Below are 26,084 nucleotides of genomic sequence, written 5' to 3' on the forward strand. Positions count from 1 at the left end.
AAATTTATAAAGTTCCACAGATATCAGCAATTCATAAATTCCAAGGGGTTTTTGGATAACTATTAAAAAAAAATCACTAACAGAAAAATTTCACTTCCCATTTTTTAAAAAAAGTGTACACGCACGCACACATGAGGTTAACTTACTATGCTCAGTCACAGGGTGACAGAAAAAAAAAAGTCACCACCATAAAAGGATGTCTGCATAATCTCTCTCAGAACAACATGCCAAGGTTAACCTACTTCAGTTTGGTCAAATCCTGACGACGACTACACAGGGGCCAGAACAAGTCACCGAGGGGTAAGTGCTACATATTTTGCTTTTGCAACAAAATCTTCTGAGTTAAGAAAAACTTTGAAAGCCTACTTAAGGTACAGGTAAAGGGAAAGAATCTACTCAATAGCAAGCTATAAACATTTCTAGCAAAAATTATGTTATTAATAGAGTTTAAACTCTAGTGACTGGCAGTTCTGACCAGCTAGTACTAAGCTAGGTGAAAGCAATGGATTGTGCCAGAAACAGCTTTGCCAAAAAATAGGCTTACTTTGCATTTCTGTGTGAACGCACAATTACAAAAGAACAGTATCAAGTAAATGTTGGCAAATAATGCCAAAACTTCAGGATGCTTTAATATGAAGGGAAAGGAACAAAGCTATTTTAAGATAAGGTATTCCTAAACTTAAATGTATTGTACATATAAAAGTTATTCAGCACAAAAAGAAGAGTTGTAACATTTTACTATTTGGCCACATATCTACATACAAAAAGTCTTTTATATACTTGTATTATTTCTTTTGATATAAACTGATGTTTTTAGTTTATAAAAACATTTTATCAATTTACTCTCTGATCAGTGGCAGTCTGGGCTTCACTGTTTCTCAGTATTTCAACTCTAAATATAAACCATTAATCTGGTAAGTAAAAAAAAAAGAATATCTGTTGTTTGCTTTATATTCATTTGATGATCAGTAATGTTAAACATGCCTCCATATATTTTTCTAGAACTTGTATGTGCTTAAAAAAAAATCACAAAACAAGGAATTATATGCAGTGTTTTGCCAATATTTATGCCAGGTTTGGAATGAAGGTAACAGGAACTTTTGACAAAATATAAACTGTGAGGAAACTTCCTCCAAAGGAGGGTGTGGTTTTGAGTTTTCTTGGGGTGTCGCTCTAAGCATAATACAGTGCAGTGGTTACGAGCCCAGCTCTGGAGTCAGGCTCAAACCTGAGCTGTGTGGCCTTAGGCAAGTCATCTGACATCTCTGGCACTAGTTGCTTCCTTTGTAAAATGTGGAGTAATACCACCGCCAAGTCCTTATAACTCTGGCTCTCATACTAACTGCTAGGAAACTGTCTGCTATCACTATTCTCCCTCCTTCTGCCCATTAAACTGCTAAAGGATGAATCCAACAGGCAAAGTTTCCTTGCCCTATCACTTCTGTGAGAAGGATTTTTTTTAACTATTTTCAGGTCTTTATGGAATATTTTACACACAGACTGAGTCTATGTATGGTTATAAATCTAACTGTGCTTACTGTCTGGACTCTGCATTTGCTAGTATTATTTCAGTGCACATTTTCTCTCTGGGGTTTAATTGTCCTTTTGGACACAACACTGCAGAGAGCACACCACTCTACAAAGCATCCTCACATACATGCTCACCTAACAAGTGGTGGTGGTAATTTCCTTTAACTGGCTTCCGAGAACTTTTCAAGAATAACATGACCAGTCGTTTAATGGAATAAATATTAACTCGGGTCACTATATGACTTTCACTCAGTTATGTATTCCATAAGCATTTATGATATCTATTATAGGACAGTTCTGAAACACTCTATGTGATGAAAATGTTGTATAAGATAAAGCCATCCTCCTTAAGAAGTTTACACTTTAAAAAAGAGCTGAGCACCCAGTAAAGGAATGTACAAATGATGCTGTTCTTCCTGCTACGGTTAAAGGCCTGCTGGAGCGGTAACAGGCCTTAGGGTGTGGTATGTGCTGAGGATGTGTAGTATCCCCCAGTCTGTTCAGTTTCTTAGCCTCCCAAGAAGTCTGCAAAATACAGGCTTCAACACAAGATGAGATAACGCATGTGAAAATCCTGTGAACACTGTAGAGATAACAAAGATCCTTATTGTGTCTTAAAAGCCCAAAGAGAAGAATAAAAACATTTTGTCAAATATCTGCAAATACTTAAAAAGTACTATAAAAATAAATTAATAACATAAAAGCTATCTTGGGTAGCCACCTTTTTCTTTCAACAGAAACTTCAGTCCAGAGGGCTTCGTAGAAATATTGTTAAAAATAGTAAAATCTAAAATCATTTCTAAAACTTTTAATTTTAAAATATGCTCCAAATTAATGAATTCTTGTATTCCAGGCAACATATTTCCCTCCCCCCGCTTCGCTTCTTGTCTCCCTAGCCCTCCTCTTCTCTCTTGCGTTAAAGTTTTGAGATCTCTTCATAGTTTACTTATTTCTACCAATAACATTAGATCATCCTGGAAATAGGAGCCGGGAAGAAAATGTATGGCACTGAGTGTGATTACTGCAGCCAAACTGCCTGGATTGATTCTGACACTTAACTCTATCTTCACAGAAGTGCACTGTGCCTGTTTCATCCATTCAAACTGATCTGTGAAAGTTTGTGAGGATTTATGTGACTTTATGTAGAGTGCCAGGGCAGTGCCTGCAGTAATCTGTGCTTACAATACTGGTTACTGTTACTAGTCAAGAGCTTACGTTAATCTAAAGAACCCTTGACGGAGCATCAAGAAAGCTGGGGTTTTACTATTCTTCTTTTTTAAAAATTGATTTTAGAGAGGAAGGAAGAGGGAGAGAGAGAAACATCGATGTGAGAGAGAAACATCAATTGGTTGCCCTCCGCATGAGCCCCGACCAGGGATGGAACCCTCAACTTGGGTATGTGCCCTGACCCTTCAGTGCATGGGATGGCACTCCAACCAACCAAGCTGCACCAGCCAGGGCTAATGGGTATTTACTGAACATCAATTATGGGTCAGCTGGAGAGACACAAAATTAACAATATGGTCTCTACTCATAGGACTTCACTGACCAGTGGGAAACAGAAAAAAAGAAGCCAAACAACGCCTGGTATTGCAAAACAGTGCCCTAGCAAGGATACCTGACTCTGCCTTCCTGCGGGTGCTGGGAGTGAGCAGGAGAGACTAAAATCAGAGAAGCTTCCAGGAGCAGCTCATTCTGAAGTAAGTCTTGAAGGAGAGCAGAAACTAAGATTACATGACAGGAGGAGAGGAGGCACCAAGACAGAAGGAAGGACGTCAAAAAGGCAGAGTTATGCGAGAATACAGGGCATCAAGGAAGTTAGTGTGGCTGGAGCCAGGGCATCAGAAGAGGGACGATGGCCAGAGACGCAGTGGGAGAGGGAAGTGGAGCTCAGTCATGAAGGAAAGTGTGTCACAACAGAGAGCTTTCCGTCTGCCACCTGAAGCACACTGTGGGAACTGCTGCAGTGGCTGCAAACAGGAGTGAGGGCTGCCTGAAGGCCGGCAGAGGTGGTGTGAGTAGTACACACAGGCAGACGACAGACATAAACATGGGTGCAGAGGAGGGTCAGGAGGCTGCAGGCACAGGAAATGCTGGCTGATTGGAGACAGTGCGGGGGGGAGGGGGGGGGGAGGGAGACACAAGAGTCCTGGCCACCTCCATGTCCCTGACTTGGCACCTGTACTGAGGGACACTAATTCTGTTTGACTCAGAGGATAAAGATGATACAAACTCAGACCTTCACTATAAAGAGCCGTTTTATATCACACAGCTAGTTATCCTGCATACAGGTCAAATCATGCCTCATGAAAACAGTATTTGTCTTCCTTACACTGAAATGATTATGGTGGGATTCTTGTTTCTTACAGTTCCTAAATGTTATGTCATAGAATTTGAGTCCTGAGAGTTACTACCTCCTTTGTCTTCATCTTTGACAATTTTCATAGCAGCCTAGTCAGTGCTAAAGTTACCAAAAGCCACACAAGGAATAAATAATCAGTAAAAGATGAAAGGAAAAATAGCTGGAACATGTAAAACCCTCGATGTGGGTGTTTAACCAAATAATTTAAGTGTCAGGCACCTTTCACTGTCCCAGCAATTCCAATGTAAACGTTTACAGAAGCTGGAGTTGGTCTTCACTGAGTGTCCACTGAGCTCAGGACACTATAAAGGCAAAAAGAACTGCAGACTGGCGACCACTGGCCTTGAAACAGTTCTCTGTGAATCATCCTGTAGATGGCCCTCTGCACACCTCAGAACCATACCATGCTGTGGGTGGCAGCTGGGTCATATTTCCACAAGCCAGAAAAAGTGAGCTCCAGGGAGGCAGGGCAGTGAGGTCCCTTCAGACACACTGACCAGGGACAACTCTCGACCATAAACACTCTGGCACGTGTTAGGTTCTTTTTGAGAGAGGACAGGCAGCTACCAGTGGGTCACCTTTCTGAACAATATTCCCTATTTCCTTCCAAAAAATGCAGCTAGGACACAGTCTTAGCTATTAATGCAGGACTCAGAGCTAGTTAGGAAAAAAAAAATCACCTAATAGCGTAGAAAGATTTATTTTACTCAGTTAACTGGGCTGTGTACTATTAAAGCAGTTGAGTAGCAGCGCTATGAATGTCAGTCCAACTTTGCCAAAGAAGTGAGTGCTGAGAGGCAGTGCCTGTGCTGGTCACAGCCTGTCTGTGCCTTGGGTTTCTTCCCCACAATCAGGAGTTGATATTTCCCACCTGTCTATTTCAGTTATTTAACTAAAAAGAAGATGAAAAAAAATCATTGGTTGAGTGCTAGACCCCAGTATGTGTGACACTGGACTGAACTCCAACGTCCCTGTTGGCTCAGCTTCAAGTTCAAGGAGGCTTTGTCAAATAATTGGCAAATACTTAGAAAACTAGGGAAAAAAGCAATGATTTCTTTCTTCCATGAGTTATGTGTGTCTTCAAGGGCACTAGACAGCCTCAGCCTGCTGTCCTGATACATCTGTGCTGGCCTATTTCCTCAGTCGACAGAATCCTTCTTATTCCAGTAACTCTGAGCCTGTGTTGGCCCCCTCCTTTTCTAGGGATCTGATTGTTCCTTACTCCAGAATATTTCCCTCAATCTTATCTCTAAAATAGCCGAAGGGCAGTTTATCAACAGAAATTAGAGAAAGAACTGGACCAAACACTCATTCTTTAACAATATTCAAATATAATTCATATATATACATGTATGTATATGTATATGTATATGTATATGTATATGTATATGTATATGTATCCACATTTCTGTGGCTCTCGTGGTTGTTTTTGAAAGTGTGCTCCTGAACTTCCTCTTTGGTGCATGCCACTGTGGACACTTTGAGTCAGAGCATCTCGATGTGTAAACATTCTTGAGCAGACTTCACCTTATAGAAAATTCACCTCCTATTTATTATCATTTCAGCATGACTTGACCCATTCAATTCATTGCTGCGGCCTGAATATAAACAAAATCACCAGAAGTTTAACCCCTTTTCATTTAAGGTGTATGATTACTAAGAGAATAAATACTGGGGGTGATGGTGACTTTTCAAGAATCTTAAAGCAAAAATTAAAGCTGGTATTCTAGCACTTACTAAATCTTTGAATATAGTGAAGGTTTATTCTGTTTCTGCCACAAATAAAAGCTAAGGAAATAATTGCCAAGCAAGTAAACTGAAATTGCATAAGGTTTCTATGTGTGCCCTGAGAAAAATCACAAAAAGGCTCCAAGTTGGTGTCTAGGGTAAATATTTCCAGAATACAGGTTACATTAGAACTTAGACAATTTTCTTAACTATTAATGAATGAGTTGAGGGTGGGTGGGTGGAGGGGCTTTTATTTTTTCCTTTCTGTGGCTAGAAAAAAACTTGCCAGTTCATGTCAACATGTCCGGTTATGCAAAAATGAGATGATAGTGTCTTAAGAAACATTAGCTACTCTATTAGTAATGAACTCAACTCTAGAGAAAAACATAAGCAAAAATACTTTGGAGGATATTTCCCTGTGGAATAACTTGTTGTTTTATGCATGTTCAGATAACAGTAAGTGAAAGGATTAATATTGTATTATAGAGACAATCCTGAGATGGTTTCCTTTGCTTATTAACAAAAGTGGCATAGATTGTTGCCCGAGTACCTGCCAGGTAGTTTAATTTCAGGAGGAAAAGGTGTTCCTCTGGTGGAACCTGAATTAAGGACCCACATCTCATGCAGCCTAGTTACTATCAGTGCCTTCAGGGCAAAGATTGCAGTCCTTATTTATGTCCCCTGGGGTGGGACATTAATGATAGCTTAGGGACCACACATATCTTCTCACTAGAAAGCATTATGAGGAAATTATAATTCTTAAAGTATTCTAAGGAAAAAATACCTAGAACAAACACTTCTTCATGCTTTTCTCTATGCCATAAAATGAAAAGTCACAGTATTTTCAAGTACAACTTGGTATATCTATCCTAAATAACATGTCAGAAGCTGTTGCCTAATAATTACGAAAATGTGAAATACTTAAAATATATTCTAAAGTAAATAAATTACAAAAAGGAAATTAGTTAGTTAATTAGTTATGAATAAAAGAGGAATGGCTAAAAGTGGGATCTGCAATCCAAAGGCTGGTAAAGGAGCACTGTAATGAAAAGAGCAAGCAGAACCCTGGTGTGTGTGAGAAGAAACCACAGCAGAGAATATTGAGAAAACACCTCAGTCAGATAATAGCACATTCTGAATATCATACATTTATCTTTCAGTTTTAGGCCCTCGGGTATTAAAAGATATCATATCTTTATTTCCAGGACCTCGCATATAGAGGCACTAAAAACACTTATTGATGAGTTAAAAAATGGAGTAAGTCAAGGTTCAGGGAGGTAATCCTAAATTCTAAGATAATTAAAGAAAAGTATAAAATAATGTCTCTGAGGGAAGATGATAATAAATTGGGAATGACTGATATAAGACTAGGATAACAATAGGCATATACATGAAAGGATTTTTCTGTCAATTTGGAAAAGGTAAAATTAACTAAAACTATAGCATTAATAATATAGATAGATGTAAGCAAGAAGTAAAGTAGTATAATAGAGTTGTTGACTAATGAAATCAACCTTCAACAGGTTAGTAAATATCCAAATAAACGTATTTCAAAACAGCCTAGATCCTTCTTTCCCTAAAAGCATTTCTGAAGCATGACATTTACATGACCAAACTATGCAAGGCCTTTCTTTGATTGACATAGGACTAGGGTGGGTAGTACGAGGCCCCTCCACAGTCTTCCATCACAGTTTATAAGGTGGTGGCCGCAGGTCTGGCTTTCCATTTGGAAAGACACCTCACATGGAAGTGGGAGCCCTGCTGTCCTGAGGAAGAATCATTCCCCTACTCAGGAGAAGCTGGGTCACGTGGTGCCCAGGCTGTTAATTTACAGGTAAAGATAGCATGAAAGCTTAGGCCACTTTGAAGGCACAACCTCTCCGCATTTCCAGGGCAGGATGAATTAGCTGCCCCTGCCAAGGATGGGAAAGAGACTTGAAGCCAAGTCATCAGAGAGAAGGATCCAGCATGACCTTAAACCTCCCTGGCACTCAGTTTCCTCACATGGAAAGTAGGTGGGTGATGGCAACACTCAGCCTGCAGGGCTAAGAGAGTTCTTGGAGACATGACTTAAAGGCAGGCACCTAAAAAAACTAATGCACAAAGCTGACTAAAGAGCATTAAAGGGCTAACTTTGAAAAGCGTGTCACAGGACAAGGTTTTCATAAAAAGAGCTGAATTAAAATGTTTTTCCCTCAGATTAAAAAACTATATTTATCTATTTACTTATTTCACAGTCATTTTCAATGATAAAATTTTAGACTACATTAAAAAAAACTTGAAAATTACTTGTACAAAATTATATTTGACATATATATCCATGCAGGGGTGTGTGTGTGTGTGTGTGTACAGTTGCTTTTCCTCCCCCCAAAGTGGTATGTTATGCAATTTGTTTCCTACTTAACATTATTCCGTCAAGAAATAGGCATGTACACTGCTATTTTCAATGGCTGCATAGTATTCCACTATATGGCTATACCATAAAATATTTAACCAACCCCCTAACGGTGGACATTTAACTTGACTGCAGATGCTCACCTTTATAATTAACATGGTGTTAAACATGCTTTGACTTAAAATGTTTTGAAACCCCTGACATTTCCAGCTCTACTGGATGCTATATTTAATTCAGTATAGAGGGTAAACACACATTTACAACTTGACAAGAAATAGCACAGTCTTCTTTGATTCTTACATTAGTGGTAACTTTCCTAGTCTCTATAATAATAATCACATGGAGAATGATGAGACTCCACAATGTATTTTTCCCTATTGTGTATTTTAAAAAGCAGTTCCCATGAACGTGCTTGGAAATATTTCTCAAAATAACATGTATCTGTTAAGATTTTCAGAAAGCAATTTTTTTTTTCATAAAAAGTAGAAAAATAAAAGAAGCTCTTGCTGCTGTTCCTAAGATGCAGCCTTTGCCTGGAATTTTCCTTTCTCCCTCGTGTCTAGTCTTAGTTCTTGGAAAGTTACTTCTCACACGAACTGGATAAAGCTTTTTTTTCTACATTTATTCCACAGTTGCAATTCCCATGACTTCCTTTTCAAGAATCACTTCACCTTTTTCTGTACAAAATACAAAGTCCATATTTATTGTTTTTTTTTCTATTTCATTAATTTCTGCAATTATTTTTATTTGTTTTTACCTTCTTTGGGCAAACTCAGTTCCTTTCTAGCTTCTTGAGCTACATATTTAACTAACCTATTTTAACCTTTTTAAAAATAAATATATTCAACGCTTTGCATCCATCTTCAATGAACTCTTTAGCCACATCCCTCAGTTTTGGCATGTAGCATTTTTGTCATTTAGTACTAAGCACTTCAAAATTTGCATTGTAATTTCTTAACCCAGGCATTCCTTAGAAATATATTTTTTAGATTCCAAATTTATCCTTTATCTTTTTATTGTGAATTTGTAATTTAGTTGCACAAGAATCACAGGAAATGTGAGCTGCCAGATGATGCTTTTTCTGGAAGTTCTGAGATCTTTCTGATGACCTTGTAACAGTCATATCTGCAAATAATGGTCATGGGCCTTCAGCACAAATTCTGTTAGCTTTGAAGTCATGTGGGTAAAGCTAAGTCCATGATCTCTTTTTTACCTGGCATATTCTTTTTTTTTTTTTGTTTATCCTCACCTGAGGATATTTTTCCATTTATTTATTTATTTGTTTTTTTGAGGGGGGTCGGGGGGGGGGGGGGAGGGAGAGGGAGAGACACAGAAAGAGAAACAGAGAAACATCAATGTGAGAGACACATGGATTAGTTGCCTCCTGCACGCACCCCAACCAGGGCCGGGGATAGAGCCTAAAACCAAAGTATGTGCCCTTGACTGGAATTGAGGCTGGGACCCTTTAGTCTGAGGGCCAACACTCTATCCACTGAGCCAAACCAGCTAGGGCTTATCTGGCATATTCTAATAAAAATGTGTTAAAATCTCACATTAAGGTTGTGAATTTGCCAACTTCTCCTTTAAATTCTGTCAAATTTTGTTGTTACATGCACAATCATGATTATTTTTACATTCTTTGTAAACTACTCTTTTAAATTTTGTAGTGACCGTCTTTATCCCTATTAATGCTGAATGTGCTTTGGATTCTATGTTTTCTGATGTTAATATTCTATTCTAGCTTTTCACACTATTTGGTGCTTGTTCTGCCAAGCTTTTCTGAATCACTTTGAGTTGTATCTCTTCTAAGTAGTACAGACCTGGATTTTTAAAAATCCAAAATGATAGTCTCTGTCTTTCAATGTGTAAGTCCAATCCATTTAAATTTGCTGTGACACATTTCTACCCTCTTATTTTGTGTTTTTTATTGACCATCTTCATTCTATCCTCCACCCCTCACCCCAAATCTCTTTTCCTGTCTTCTGTTGATTCATAAGTTCTACTTCCATTTCTGTTCCCTTTTAAAAAGTTTAGGTTGTATTTCCATATTTTAACAATTAACCTATCAACACTATGTAACACACACCTGTAACAATAGTGCAATCCTCTGGTAACCTGGTTGTCTGTTAGTATCACTGTTTCAAGATTGTTAAAAATAAGTTAGCAGAGATCCAATTCATTTAATATCACAGTCAGAGAAGCGGATTTGCAGTCAGTGCCTCAATATGGCTAGGGAGAGTCCTTTTCCTTTAACACAGAGAATCATCATCACTTGATACACTGAAAATTCCCCTTAACTTTGGTGACTTTCAGAAGAGATTCATGCACATAGATAGTACTACCAGAAAATTAATTTTCATCTAAAAATAACTTCACAGAACTTACTGCCCAACTCTTCCTTAGTTTTATGACAGCCTAGCCTCATACACAGAGTTTTATTGTAGGAGTTTTTTATTCTTCAACTCAGGACTTGAAAGTTCATCCTAACACTATTTATAACAAGAACTGGAAATAATCCAAATGTTCATCAAGGGAATAGCTAAGCAAATTATCCTGTAAAATACCCATCAAATATCTACATAAAATTTACACATATGACAGACAAATAGATTATACTTATCCAGGAACATGTTAAATGAATAGAGCAGAACACAAAATACCACAGATGTAATGCTTGCTACTATGTGTGAATGAAAGAATGTATACTACTTGCATCGTATACTACTTGCATCAATGGGGTACCTGAGAAATAATACAGTTTAAAATTAATTTGTCCCTTGAAGCAGCTTAAGTTTTTTCTCTCTCTTTTCCTTTTCTTTTTTGTCAGTTTTCTCATGTTTGTTGTGGTCATCTTCTTCATCATCTTTTTCTTTCTTTTAAGAAAACCTAACTTTTAGTTCCTAACAAAACCTTGTCTTGTTTCTCATACTTTTTTAGGTTAACACAAATCAGATCACTGTGGTAAGTTCACATTTCACTACATAAATGTGTGACTGATTTCATTTCCTGGCAGTGATATGCACTTGGGGGGTAGGGAGGGAAAGTCCATTAAAAGCAGCGTTTTATGCCCGTCTGAAATGTGGGGTGCTTTACATGAATTTATTCTTAACCAGACAATGATTCACAAAAAGAAGGGGAAAGTTCTGCCTAAAAGCTTAGTGCACTCCCCCTTGTCACAAAAAATAATTTGCCCTATTTAAATGGTTCTAGTTCCTTTCCCAGGGCTTTGCCAAAATCACCAAATTGTGAGGTAAAAACATGAATCTTATTCTGTTCTTCCTGTTACTATATATGTAACCATATTAGCAATCATAGATTTTTTAAAAGTATATGAATCTTAACATTTTTAAGTTAGATATAAAAAGGTAGTTTACATTGCTTTGGGTTAAATCTGCTTTTCATTAGACTTGTTTTTTTTCTAGAGACCTTGAACACCGCTGATGGATATAAAAATGGACACCAATTTTACTACTCCCTCTACAACTCCTCCGGAAAGTGACTGTGACCTCTACGCACACCACAACACAGCCAGGATAGTAATGCCTCTGCATTACAGCATTGTCTTTGTAATTGGGCTCGTGGGAAACTTGTTGGCCTTGGTTGTCATCATTCAAAACAGGAAGAAAATCAACTCTACCACCCTATATTCAACAAATCTGGTCATTTCTGATATACTTTTCACCACTGCTTTGCCTACACGGATAGCCTACTATGCCCTAGGCTTTGACTGGAGAATCGGCGAGGCCTTGTGTAGGATAACTGCTCTTGTGTTTTACATCAATACATATGCAGGTGTCAATTTCATGACCTGCCTGAGCATTGACCGGTTCTTTGCCGTGGTACACCCTCTGCGATACAACAAGATGAAAAGAATTGAACATGCAAAATGCATTTGCATATTTGTCTGGATTCTAGTATTTGCTCAAACACTCCCACTACTCATAAAATCTATGTCAAAGCAGGAGAGTGAAAGGACAACATGCATGGAATACCCAAACTTTGAAGAAACAAAATCTCTTCCCTGGATTCTGCTTGGTGCATGTTTCATAGGATATGTGCTTCCGCTCATAATTATTCTCATCTGCTATTCTCAAATCTGTTGCAAACTCTTTAAAACTGCCAAACAAAACCCACTAGCTGAGAAGTCTGGTATAAACAAAAAGGCTCTCAACACAATTATTTTTATAATTGTTGTATTTATTCTCTGTTTCACACCTTACCATGTAGCAATTATTCAGCACATGATTAAGAAGCTTCGTTTTCCTGATCTCCTGGAATGTAGCCAAAGACAGTCATTCCAGATTTCTCTGCACTTTACTGTATGCCTGATGAACTTTAATTGCTGCATGGACCCTTTTATATATTTCTTTGCATGTAAAGGGTACAAAAGAAAGGTTATGAAGATGCTGAAACGTCAAGTCAGTGTATCAATTTCCAGTGCTGTGAAGTCAGCCCCTGAAGAAAATTCACGTGAAATGACAGAAACTCAAATTATGATACATTCCAAGTCTTTAAATGAAAAATAAAAGGGAATTAAATCTTGGATTTATAGCAAAGTAAACTGTATGACAAACTTTGCATTACTTTTTTTATAAAGCAAAATGATTATTCAACATCCAATTAGGATTCTTCCAAATTCCTTTATTTGGGCACTATTTCCCACCTCCAACTTGGAAGTAAACTCAAGTTTTTTACAATCAAGAGAATGACATAAAGCTAGGATCTAATTTGTAAATGGAATGTGATACCAAAAGGAAGGCTATTTTAATAACTCTCAGTATAAAAGAGAAAGTTTTGTGTAAATGAAAATTTTAATCATTAACATTTCCTGCCAACAATTTGGCAAAAGAAAAAAGACTGTTAAGATTGTATATTGCCAGTGTAAAAATGTTAATATTGTAATATATTTCTTTTTTTATAACGTATTTTTTCAATTCATGTTTTGTTTTATTCTAAGACTTTATTTCCTCAATAATACAGCTTTTTGTTTTGTTCTGAGTCATAAAATTTTACTTCAAAGAACTCTTTTGGAATAAAGAACAGGATTCAACAAAATTATGAGTATGCTCTTCAGTGGTCACTGTCAACTAACAGCAAGAGTTACAAGAACACTATAATTTAGCAGTAGATAGATTTGGAAAGCAACATTATAGTGCATGATGACACTGACAGAGGCAATGAAAAGTATTGAGCTCGTCCTCCACACAGCCCGATAGTGTTTAAGGGCCACTGCTCAGGAATATGACAAGGGGTCTATGTGGAGGTACTCACTGGGAAGAGGGTCCACTTGCTAAATTCTTCTGGGAATAAAAAATATACAAATATACTTGGTTTTTCTTGGGTCTCTAGGGGATCATTTCTCTTTTTCATTCATAGATACCCTGTGCCTTTCAGTGGTCTGGGTTACCAGAAAGGGCAGGAAGGATGAGCAGCAGGTGGTAGAGTTGCTGCTTGCCTACAAAAGATAGGGAGTAAAATGCAAAATTATAAACGCAGACTTCCCAGGATTCTTTGCAAGGTTATATATTTGCTCAAGTGAGTGGCTCAGTATGAGTAGCATGACCTTTGCAAGTACAGTCACGCTGTCTGCCAGCTCAAATTTGTTTCACTCAATCCTGAAATACTGCAACACAGTATCTGTGTTAGCAATGACATCAACTGTGGTAATGGAACACAAAGAAATTAAATGCTGTATTATGAGTCATACTTTAAATTTTTATTAGGTTTTATATCCTGAAAATAGTTCAAGTTCTTATCTTACTCATTTTCAATTTTTAACCTGTAAGAAAATTAATCTTAATGGTTGATTCAACACCATTTGCTGAGTACTTTCATATTTGTATTGCATTAACTTCACAAAGAGCTGCCTGACCTTATAGCCACTGACAAAAACAGACACTGATCTTTGAAACACTTTATGGCAGCGGTTCTCAACCTGTGGGTCGCGACACCTTTGGGGGTCGAATGACCCTTTCACCGGGGTCGTCTAAGACCATCGGAAAACACATATATAATTACATATTGTTTTTGTGATTAATCACTATGCTTTAATTATGTTCAATTTGTAACAATGAAATTGGGGGTCACCACAACATGAGGAACTGTATTAAAGGGTCGCGGCATTAGGAAGGTTGAGAACCACTGCTTTATGGAGACAGGTGAGACCACATGGATGGAAGTCAGAATCTTAGGGCCTTTCCTTCATCTGTAAACTTTCCCAAGTCAAAGAAAAGAAAGAGCAACACATTAAATTTTTATGCATGCAGTCATCTGAGTTGGGTCCCCAAAGAAAAACATAGTGAAAACTGCTAAAGGAAAACCAGAAATAAAGCTTCCTTAATTCCAGAGTATCTTTATGGTATACCAGTTCTATGGCTACATTTGAGCATACACTATTGTATATATGAACCAACAAGCTGCTTCATAGAAAATGAGAGTCCTCTCAGTGCTAATGGATTCAATTCTTAAGATCCTTGAAACATAAAAGTAAATACCTATGTCACTTGATAGAGGAATTATGTATTCTTTTATCTGTTTAGTTTTCTTCCTTCTCTCTCCACTATACCACAGATCTATATAAATAACTTTATCCAATCACCAGTAGCCATATTACCAAAATGGTAAACTGTAACATATCTCCAGCTAATCTTATTTTTAAGTCTATGCTCGTGACATGCAGCTATTCGCTCTCCTTCAAAAGGCCCATACTGCCTATTTCATTCATGAAGCCACTGTTCACACATGGCCATGGGGCACCTTCCCATTGTCTTGTATAATAGGTAGGCTTTACATTTATTTCCTGTGCATTTCCCTCACAAACAGGTAAACTAGGCAAACAGGAACCGTGCTGTATAATTTTTGTATTCTGTTACAGAACAAAGGAGGTGGCCTTATTTGAAAATCACACCACCGTAAGTATTTTCTATATGAATCAGGTGATATATTATTAACAACTTTAAAAATAATAAGTAGTTAGAAAAACTTACCTAGGCAAGCTGATAGTTATATGGTAGTTAACCATATTTACCTCTTTCATAATTGTATGTTTATTTCTAAAAGACTCATTTGGTTAATTTTTTTAAAAAAACCCTCAAAACTATTTAGTTTAAATCAGTATAAATGCATTGATGCTTCAGTGGTAGCACAGAATAGTACAGATAGTATAGGATAGTACAGAGAGTAAATGTTAGATATCAGAAACAATATCAGGTATATATGAAGAGCTCAGTAATTTACAAAATAGTCCATACATTATGTAATGTCTTCCTTTACATAATCCTGTGAAACAGGATGAGTAGATAGTATTGGCCACACTTTATAAATAAACCTAAGAAAAGGCACCTGGTAAATTAGAGGCAGCATAAGGAATATAACCCTAACTCCAGAAAGAATGCAGAACCGAATCACATAGACCAAAAAAGTATTAGAAGGTTTGTTTTATTATATACCAGTAGACAGTCTATCCTTAAATAGGGCAAATAACCAACAGTAAGTAGATTATAAACTCAGCTAGGCTGTGGGTTTGTGAGGATGACGATGTCGTCTATTATATACACAGCATGACACAAAACCTGGCATACAGTAGGTTCTCAAATATCCATCTAATCAGACAGCACCTGTTTTGCACTATTACTAACAATATTCTAAAGTCCTACTGAAATATTTGAAGTTCTTCATGTCTCAATGAAGTGAAAAGAAACTCTATAAATGCTTAATTACATGTTAGAGCATATGTTATCTTCTAAGACCCTGCAATTTAAACTAGACCTATTAAAAGATAGAGTTAACTGCCCAACAAGTAGATACAGAAATATGTTCTGCTTGGAAATAATTTTATATTTCAAGAAGCAAAAGGTAGTGATGTATACCAATCAGTAAAAAGAATCAGACAATTTTAAAAGGGGAAGCACCAATCTTTAATTAGCCCTTAAAATGGTCTATTTTGGCCACTTTTACGCCCATTGTAATTTGTTATTCTTTGCAAAAGCTAAAAACATTTGCTCACTGACTATTCAGGTAAGAGTGAAAAGATGAAAGGCTGACCTGTGACAACAGGCCCATTCTTCTGACTCCTGGGAGGACTAAATGCGCTCGGAGAACTGCTGCCAATGGAAGTCTGTTTTACATTCAACTCTGAAAAACTGATCACTTTAAAGATAATCCCCAAATTTCTTTTCAACTAAAATTTCAATTAGCCAAGAAGGAACAATTATTATCCATTTACTACATGCCACTTTTTGGAACACTTGGCAGGTATTATCTCATTTAATTCTCACCACTTTAAGAGATGGGTACAATTATCTCCATTTTGCTGATGAGGAAACTAGAGTGCCAGGCCACATGGAGAGGTGGAGCCAGGAATTAAATCCAAACCATTTGACCCAGTGCTTGTAGCCTGACTTGGAAAAGGAGGGTGTCACCACATCTAGAAACATGTCCATTAAGAGGTGGCTGTATTCCTCTACTTGCTGTGGCCTCCTGTGCCTAGACATTTCCCATCACCACACTGGAACTTCGGCTCATCTTCTTTCCCCACGGGGACCCCCTCAATTCTCTGCAAACTCAAGCTTCTTTCTCTCAGTCACCCAAACCTGACCATCCTTCTCTCATCCATGGTATTTAGCCAGTGAATCTTGCTTGGGTTTTCTCCTTTTGCACTCTCTCTTGCCCATCTTTTTATTTGCCCAATATCATCATCCTAGTCCAGACGCTGGCATCACAGACATATTACTACAACTTCTTTCCCACTGGCCCCCTCAACTAGAGTGAGAAATGTTTGCCTTCCTATCAGAGGCTATACTGGAAGCAAGCAGATTAATGATAATAACAATAATAAATACTTGCTAACAATTACATGGTACAGTGCTCTAACACGTGTGTGTGTGTGTGTGTGTGTGTGTGCGCGTGCGTGTGTGTTTCTCACTCAAGCCTCACAACTCACAATAATTCTGTGAGGCTCTTACCATTACCATTTGTTTTATAGATGAGAAAATCATTCCCCAGCAAAGTTAAGTAACTTGCCCAAGGTCATGCAGCTAGTTAAGTGAGAGAGCCAGACTCTAGATTCTGGCAATTCCAGGGTCTACACTCTTAGTCATTATATTATCTCTTAAACAAGTAGAATTTATACCCAGATCCTCTGAGAGCCTTGGAAGAGACATTGGTCACTGAATACCCTCAGGTTCACTTGAGGGGCATGTGTGACTACTTTTGGCCAGTGGGTGGGAGCAAAAGTAGCATGCCACTTTTAGGCTGAAACATTAGAGAGCAGTGAGGAATATTCTATCCTGCTCTTCTCTCCTGCCACAGTGACCAGATATGTTCTAGGACCTTTGTTAGTATAGGTCCTTGAATGAGTAAATGTTGAATTCCCCATGCCTGCATCCCATCCAACTTAGTTAAGTGGTACAAAAAAGAAATACACTTATGCAGCAATTTTCGACCAGTGCGCTGCAAGAATTATTTAATTTTATTTATTTTTTCCTTTTATTGAATTTATTAGAGTGACACTGGCTAACAAAATTATACAGGTTTCAGGTGCACAATCCTACAACACATCATCTGTATACTGTAGTGTGTGTTCATCATCCCAAGTCTCCATCCAACACCTTCCCCAACTCCCCACCCTCTGGCAATCACCACTGTTGTCCATGTGCATGAATTTTTCTTGTTTTTTCTTTTTTGCTCAGTATCTTCACCCCCTTACCCAGCACCACCCGCCCCCACCCCTGACAGTTGTCAGCCTGCTCTCTACTCTGTCTCTATTTAAGCCTGTCTCTATTTTGCTTGTTAGTTCATTTTATTCATTCGATTCTACATATGAGTGAAATTATATGGTACTTGTCATCCTCGGAATGGCTTATTTCACTTAGCATAATGCTCTCCAGGTCATCCATGCTGTTGCAAAAAGTAACATTTTCCTTCCTTCCTTCCTTCCTTCCTTCCTTCCTTCCTTCCTTCCTTCCTTCCTTCCTTCCTCCCTCCCTCCCTCCCTCCCTCCCTCCCTCTCTCTCTCTCCCCTCCCTCCCTCCCTCCCTTCCTTCCTTCCTTCCTTCCTTCCTTCCTTCCTTCCTTCTTTCCTTCCTTCCTTTCTTTTTTATTATTTTTAAATATACTGTAAGTGACTTCAGAGAAGGGAAAGGGAAAGAGAGATATAGAAACATCAGTGATGAGAGAGAATCACTGATTGGCTGCCTCCTGCATACCCGACACTGGGGATCAAGCCCGCAACCTAGGCATGAGCCCCGACCGGGAATCGAACCATGACCTCCTGGTTCCTAGGTCTACGCTCAACTACTGAGCCAGGACAGCCAGGCTCTTTTTTTTTTTTTTTTTTTTTTTTTTACAGCCAAGTAGTATTCCTTTGTGTCAATGTACCAGAGCTTTTTTTATCCACTCATTTACTGATGGGCACTTGGGCTGCTTCCAAATCTTGGCTATTGTAAATAATGCTGTAATGAACATAGAGGTGCATATATTCTTTTGAATTAGTGTTTTAGGTTTCTTCACATAGATTCTTTAAAACATGCAATACCTAACTATTTAGTCAGGGGCACTGACTTCTTTTCCCTTAGCTTGTCAAATAAAATAATGACAACCAATACAACAATAGCCGTCTGATATGAATGAATCAAAATTATACCTTTTTTTTTTTGTCAGATTGGCAACAAATATATTTTTTGGTGTGCCGCAGAATTTTAGTTTTTAGTTTATGTGTGCTATGAGATGAAAAAGGTTGAAAATTGCTGCATTTATGTGTTCAGTCACTGAGATTTCTGTATTAATTTGTGGCTACAACATAAGCTAGCCTTCTGATTAATAAAGTGTTTAACCTACTTAGAATGAAACAGACCAATACACACAGTGTAAGAAAAGAAAAATGCAGACACTATACAGTTCTCCTGGCAAACAAACACATCTTCCTTAATCCCACTTTCATTGTGTCATTTCATGCTCAAGGATTGAGAACAGTTCCCCATGATCTACCACATGAAGTCCGAGTTCCTCTCCTATACTTTCAAGCCCTAGCCACCCAATTTCCCCCCGTTGCCCAACACATACTGTTCAAATTACTAGTCTAGTTGGTTTTTGTCTCTGTCCCATGAATATAACAAATATTTGGTTCTCACTGATTCCTCCATTTATTTTTACACTCACATCCCAACTGTACCGTTTTCTTTAATTCTTCTTTGACTATTCAAAGCCACTCATCTTTCTTTCCTCAACTTACTTGGCTTTTATACAGTTTTAACTTTACAATTATATCATCTTACAACAAAGGAAGAGAAAAGACACACTGGCCTGAAAACCTGTGGCCTGGTTTGGGTTTGAAAGCTAGTCAGCTATATCACCTCTGTTCAGTCTTTTAGCCTTCCTGCATTTGTGGGGGTTTTTTAATCAATGAAATAACAGTGTTATATAATATGTGAGCTCTCTGCCAACCATCGTACAGTCTATGGTCTATTATTTCGTGTGCATTACTCTTATATCCATCCACTGAAATAGAGGCTCTCCTGGGGCAGAGACCTTGCCTATTACTCTTTCGCTTCATTAGCACACTTGCTATGTAGCTTCTCGTTGCTAATAATGCTTTTTAGATGTCTTGTCTACTTAACTGAACTGCAAGCACTCATAGGCAGGAACCATATTACTCTACGTTCCACATGGTACCGACCGCAACTGACCCAAACCAAGAACTCAGATAATTTTTGATTGGCTTTTATCAGTTTTCTCAGAGTGTGAGAATATTTATTTTTAGTGTCTGTATCTTGTAAGACTTTTCCGATGCAGATTTGAGAAGAAAAAAATTGTGTCAGAATGAAACTACAATGAGGCTACAAAAATTTTTAATCTTACTCTAAAAAAGCAACATTTCGATATGTTCTTATTATTTGAGGGCAGTAATTCCATTATTTTTCCCCTTAAGTCCTACAGTGAAACAACTGCTTTTTAAAAATATACATATTACAAATATATGGGGTTTAAAAATAAATACAAACTATATTATCATGTATTAGTCTATCATATATTATAATTTGAGAGAGTAATTAAAGTATTGCATATGCTACCTCATGTATTATTGTCTATTTTTTCCCCATTAAGGGAACAAGAGCAAAGAAAAGGTCATGAGTTTGAGTGTTATTGGTTTTACTTAAAGAACAGCTGTTAAGAGGTAGGCATCATCAAAACAGATCCAGAGACACAATACCCACAAATGACGAGAAATCAAAGCAGTTCCTGTTGTTAGTCCCAACAAGCTGTACTGGCTTGCCTGAGCCATGGCCTATAACTATGCTTGTGCCCATGTACTCAGGTCTCTAAAGAGACCCAGAGAGAGGCTGGTCGGTCAGAGGCAGGGGCAGGGCTAAGGCTACTGTAGGTCTTGGTCATGTAGAATTTAGGAAGCCAATGGTAAAATGGAAAGAAAAAAAAGTGTCCCATTAGGATCCAGTTGTCAAATTATTTGACGTTTGAATGTTTGACAAAGTGTTGATAAGGCAATGGGTACATGGCAGGCATGATACTATTCTCTCTGCATTTGTGGATATATGAAAATGTCTGGATACATTTAAAAACTGAGTGTAGTCTCCAACATTCTCCCACTCTTGTTACATCAGGGACGGAAGCAGAAATTCAGGGACTGATTCACAAAGGACTGAGAGAGAGATGGCAGTGGCTATCACTTGGCTGCAAGTCCCTGTCTCTAACCAGTTAGCTGCAGCCATCCCAACCAAATGAGAAGACAGAGAAGGCACACACCTGGCCACATTCATATCTAAGCTCCCACAGCAGGGTAGTCTCAACAGACCTTCAAGAGTCCTAGTAAGAAATGGTTTTGGTAACAAAGTCACCAGCAAAGAACACAGACCAGAAATCTACATGAAAAGATTGTCAGGGTTTTTCATAACTATGTACACACACACACAGGCATAATGCTCCCTGAGTAATCAGATCTCCTAACACAAAGGGCTATTTCCTTTTCCTTAACCTGTTCCAGTTCAAATGTAAGTATCTCAGATTTAGATATACTGCTTTATATGTATATACATTTGAAGCTAAATATAGATGTTACATTCTTTTGATTACCAGCTCTGCCAGCTAAGATTCATTTATGGATAATAGAACCCTCTCAAGTTATTTTGGGCAGAAACAGATTTGACACAGAGCTGATTGCTTATAAAACTGATGGAAGGGCTAGAAGGGCAGATCCAGTCTACGCCTCCAGGAGGAGACTCCTAAAAAAACACATAAGGACTGATCTACCCAGAAGACTACTTCCTCTACCATATTTAAGACCCTAGGAAATCAGGAAGTCATTAGATCATTTCAGCAGAGTTTAGGGGCCAGGAAGCTGTCTGAACAGTAAGCCCCAGAACCCTGCTGGGTCTGCAGAACTGGGTCAACAAAATGGTATCTCATATGCTACAGCCTTGGCTCACACTGAACTCCAGCACACACAAGTTCTTCTGATTGGTGCAGCCTAGATCAGATCCAGAATTCTGATGCAACAGAGTTAAGAAGAGTGTTCCGTTTTCCAACCTCTGAATAGATCATGAGCAAGCCAATCTAAGCATATCCATCATACCACATAAAACATGAAAATACTCTACCATGTCCTGGCCAGTTTGGCTCAGTGGATAGAGCATTGGCCTGTAGACTGAAGGGTCCCAGGTTAGATTCCGGTCAGGAGCCTGTACCTTGGTTGCACGCACATCCCCAGTGGGAAATGTGCAAGAAGCAACTGATCAGTGTTTCTCTCTCATCGATGTTTCTAGTTCTCTATCCCTCTCCCTTCCTCTCTGTAAAGAAATCAATAAAATATACTAAAAAAAAAAAAAAACTCTACCAAAAGGAAGGGAAAATGCCTAATTTTAAAAAGATAAAGAAGAAACTTAACAGACATGGCAACCAAATGCAAAAACAAATGTAATTGGGCATTTTCAAAGTAATAGAAGAAATTTAAATATAGTTTTGGTAGTACCTTAGAGTAAGGAAATATAAATAATTTTGTTAGGTAAAGTAATATTATCTCTCTATATAAAACCCTAAGCAACCAGTCAACTGTTTGACCAATCTATCATTTGACTGTTTGCTATGACACGCACTGACCACTAGGGGGCAGATGCTCAACACAGGAGCTGCCCCCTGGTAGTCAGTGCACTCCCACAGTGGGAGTACTGCTCATCTGACTGACGGGCACCAGACGCTGGGCTCACGGCTGTACTTGGTGGCGCCAGCCTCCCCCACCTCCACTGCAGCACTACCGAGTGGTGAGTGGTGGCACAGTGGGGCCAAGATGAGCGGGAGTGGTGCAGGGACGGGCGTGGGTTCAGGCTCCTCCCCAGCTACCAGCCACTTTGCACACTATTACATCACCTGAGGGGTCCCAGATTGCGAGAGGGCGCAGGGCAGGCTGAGGGACCCCACCAGTGCACGAATCTGTGCACTGGGCCTCTGATGGTTATATAAGAAATGCCAGCTTACTTAAAGCATGGACTTTAAATAAAACCTTACGATGGTGAAAATGCTTCAAAATACAGTAAAAATATTTACTTTTTTTAGGGGAGTAGAAGAAAGGATAGTAATAATGTTAATTATTAGATCTATTTTCTCTTCTTTTGTGATTAAAATTTTTCATAATAAAAAGCTTTAACGGGTTATGCCAAAGAAACGTGGGAAGTACAAATTATTTTCATCTAATGCTTCATCTTCAAAACTTTAATTCTACCACATTATTAAAATAAGGTTCATCTTCTATAAAATAACTGGCTTATATCCTTTAAACTATCAAGATAATAAAAGACAGACAGAATGAGGACTGTTCCATATTAAAGAGTAAAGGGACATAACAATGTGAGATATAATTCTGGAATGGACCATAGTTTTTTCCCTTTTGCTGTGAAATAGAACATTATTTGTACAATTGCCAAATATGAATAAAATAATATATACTGATGTATTTATGGGTGAAGAAGCATACATCTACAACTTGCTCTCAAATGATTCAGGGGAAAAATATATATGGAGAGAGAGAGAGAAAACAAATGTAAAAAAAATGTTAATAATTAGGGCATCCAGGTGTGGGGTATAAGGGAGTTCTTTTGTCCTATTGTAACCTTTCTATAGCCTGAATTATTTCAAAAATTGTAAAAAGTATAAAACATAGTGGCAGCAATTGGAAGCTCTGAAGAGAAACAGGACCGTTTCTTTTGTCTGTCAAAATAAAAATTAATAATTAAATAACTGAAGGGTCATGTAGACAGTGCTTTTTCAGATACCATTCTATAGGTATTTTCCCCCGTCTGAACATCTTTGGCAGAATGTTATTATTTTGTACTTCTCATTTTAGCAGCAAAATTTGAATGCAGTCATCATGTTGTCTTTATACCCGCGCATTTACTTTTAGGAACATGTGCAAAACTGCAGTTGAAAAAATGAGTATATAGGAAGCCTTGGTTTGATAGTCTCAAATTAATTTCTAGTATAGTATACATTAGAACTAGAGTTTTCACCTAAAAAAAAAAAGGAAAGAAAGGAAGTAGCATTAAGGCTGTCTTGCACAAAAGACAATGTCTGAGCTAGGTGTCAGACAGGCATGACTTAATCTGGGCTCTGACACTTAACAGACGTGATCCTAGTGACTCAATTCTCAGAACCTCTGCTTTCTCACAAGGGACAGAGCGATATCAAGATCTACTCTTGCAAGACTGTTGTGGATGTTCATCTAAAACAGGAACATATGCAAGATAAGGTTCTATGGTACAAAATAGTTCTTCAAAATGTCCCTACCAAGATTTCTTGGGAGAAAGGGTAAATTCTGCTACCAAAAAAATCTCCAAATAAAATGTACAATATTAACATTTTATAATGCTACTCTGTATTGTTTCTCCATGCTGTTGCCAATATTAACAAACATATCCTTGGTCGAATAATTTATTTATACATAAATATTTATTAAGGGCCTACTACGAGTCAGGCACTGCTCTAGGCACCAGGATGAGAGCTGAAAATAATAGATCAAATTATCCTCATAACTTTCATTAAGTAAACAAATAATATCAGTTTAGGAGAGGGGATCATTTTGAGTGTTATTCTAGCTTTGTTCTGTGCCCTCCCAGTTATTCTCTGAACTATTTTAATAATGAACCTTCTTTCTGTTAAATAAGCCAGAGTCCATTTTATTACATCAGCTAACAAGCACGCCTGAGCTCTTGTAACTGAAAAAGCCTTTTTTCCTTTGACCTCAGATAATAAAAGCACATTAGATACTTCAGACCTCAACATATATCATATACAAAAAAATCCAACCATAAGATAGATAGGTATGAGATTACTTTTATGTGTTGTATGTTTTTCTATGGTTACTAAGACGTGGTTAGCATTTTGAAATTTTTTTCTTAGAATAATACAATGATCTGAATCTAAAATCTTTCATAAGGTGCAACTTTCCAATGATAAACAAGAACAGGAAGTGAATCTCAAACACAACCAGACACCTAGTTCCCTTCACAATTATGTTCTCTGCTGTTGTCTGCGCCTGACTTCACAACATTAAACTCCCACCATCTTATTCTAATTTAAAGTTATTAACAGTTTTGTTTCTGTTTGAATAAAACATATTTTCTATTAACTAGACATTTTGACATATACTCAAATATTTTAAGTTCTATGAGGAAGACAGCTTAAAATAAAGGAATTGAGTAGCAAAGGAACTTACAAAAGCAGAAATGAAAACAGATGTTAAACTGCTCTGAAACAAATTTTTTGCTAATAGCCTCAGCCCAAGCTATTTCAGTCTGCTACTAGAAATATTCTAATCGGTCAAAAGATCTCAACAAGCTTCATGGGTCATCAGCTCCTTCAGGGTGTGGGTTAACTCTTTTCAAGGCTGTTTCAAGGCCACCCAGCCCCGTGGATGTGTATATTATGGGATTTCAAAGACTTGCAAAAGCCTTGTTTACATCACTGGCCCTCCATCCTGGGCGATTTTGTCCTCCAGTGTCACCTGGCAATATCTGGAGACATTTTTTGTTGTCATGACTGATGGAAGGTGGGGGCACTGCTGCTGGCATCTAGTGGATAGCCAGGGACATTGCTAAACATCCTACAATGCACAGGATAGCCTCCCATGCCAAAGAACTAAGTAGGCAAAAGTGCTGACCCAGCCCTGCCTGGGTAGCTCAGCTGGTTAGAGCATTGTCCTGATACGCCAAGGTTGTGGTTTCGATCCCGGTCAGGGCACATACAGGAAACAATCCATTAATGCATAAACAAGTGTGATAACAAACCGATGTTCCTCTCTCTCCCTCCCTTTCTCTCTCTCTAAAATCAATAAATAAAAAAAGTGCTGACCCAGGTTGAGAAAACCCTGGTTTAAGTCAACTATGCCACTGCCCTTCGCACTCAAATATAAAATTGCTAATCATGTGGCTTCACATATCCTCTGACCCTTTCAAACAGGAGACATTCAATCTTCCCCCCGGGAAAAACACTCTGGCCACTGAAACTGGCACCGAAATCCCTGCAGGTGAAAAGCCTGAGTGTCTTTTCACAATTAATCAGCAATCTCCAAGGGTAAGAAACTCTGTATGCTATTTTATTTGATTCTCAAGACACTGGCCTTCACACATTACTAATACCTTGATTATACTGAGAAGCAATCTTGTTTTTAGTAATCATTCCTCAGTCAATGTCAAGTGCGTAAGTGAGGCAACAAAAGCCTCTTCCTCTCCTTACGTATCTTTTCAGGTCATAATTTTTCCTTTTCCACTTTACAGAAAATGTTGCTCAAGGTTTCTGAGCCTATTTGCTTAAAGGAGATGACAATTTGTACTGTACAGGGTTATTCTGAGTGACATCAGTACGCTGTGTGCTTACTAATTCCTAATAGATAATGTTAAACACACAGTGTTATACAACCAACTGATGGAAGTTTGAGAACTTGTTGGTTGGGAAGAGATACTCTGAGAATATAAAAATGAATGGATTACATATTTCTCTCTAGGTACAAAAGAATAACTGAAGTAACCAGCTTGTGTCAGACCAAAATTTCAATCACAGCCAGATCTC

At 38.1% G+C, this 26,084-nt stretch overlaps 2 protein-coding genes across 2 annotated transcripts in view; one reads left to right on the forward strand and one right to left on the reverse strand.

The window, feature by feature from the left end:
• The window catches only part of UBAC2 (UBA domain containing 2), a 187,093-nt gene that overhangs the window by 78,308 nt on the left and 82,701 nt on the right, over positions 1-26,084 (reverse strand). The gene's annotated exons all lie outside the window — the stretch shown is intronic.
• GPR183 (G protein-coupled receptor 183) lies at positions 272-13,314 on the forward strand. Its single transcript, XM_081082458.1, has 3 exons — positions 272-300; positions 3,068-3,230; positions 11,438-13,314. The coding sequence occupies exon 3, from the start codon at positions 11,456-11,458 to the stop codon at positions 12,539-12,541; it is 1,086 nt and encodes a 361-aa protein (XP_080938584.1). The 5' UTR covers positions 272-300; positions 3,068-3,230; positions 11,438-11,455; the 3' UTR covers positions 12,542-13,314.

This window comes from Myotis nattereri (genome assembly GCF_964212035.1).
Source record: "Myotis nattereri genome assembly, chromosome: 2".
NCBI classification, from domain to species: Eukaryota; Metazoa; Chordata; class Mammalia; order Chiroptera; family Vespertilionidae; genus Myotis; species Myotis nattereri.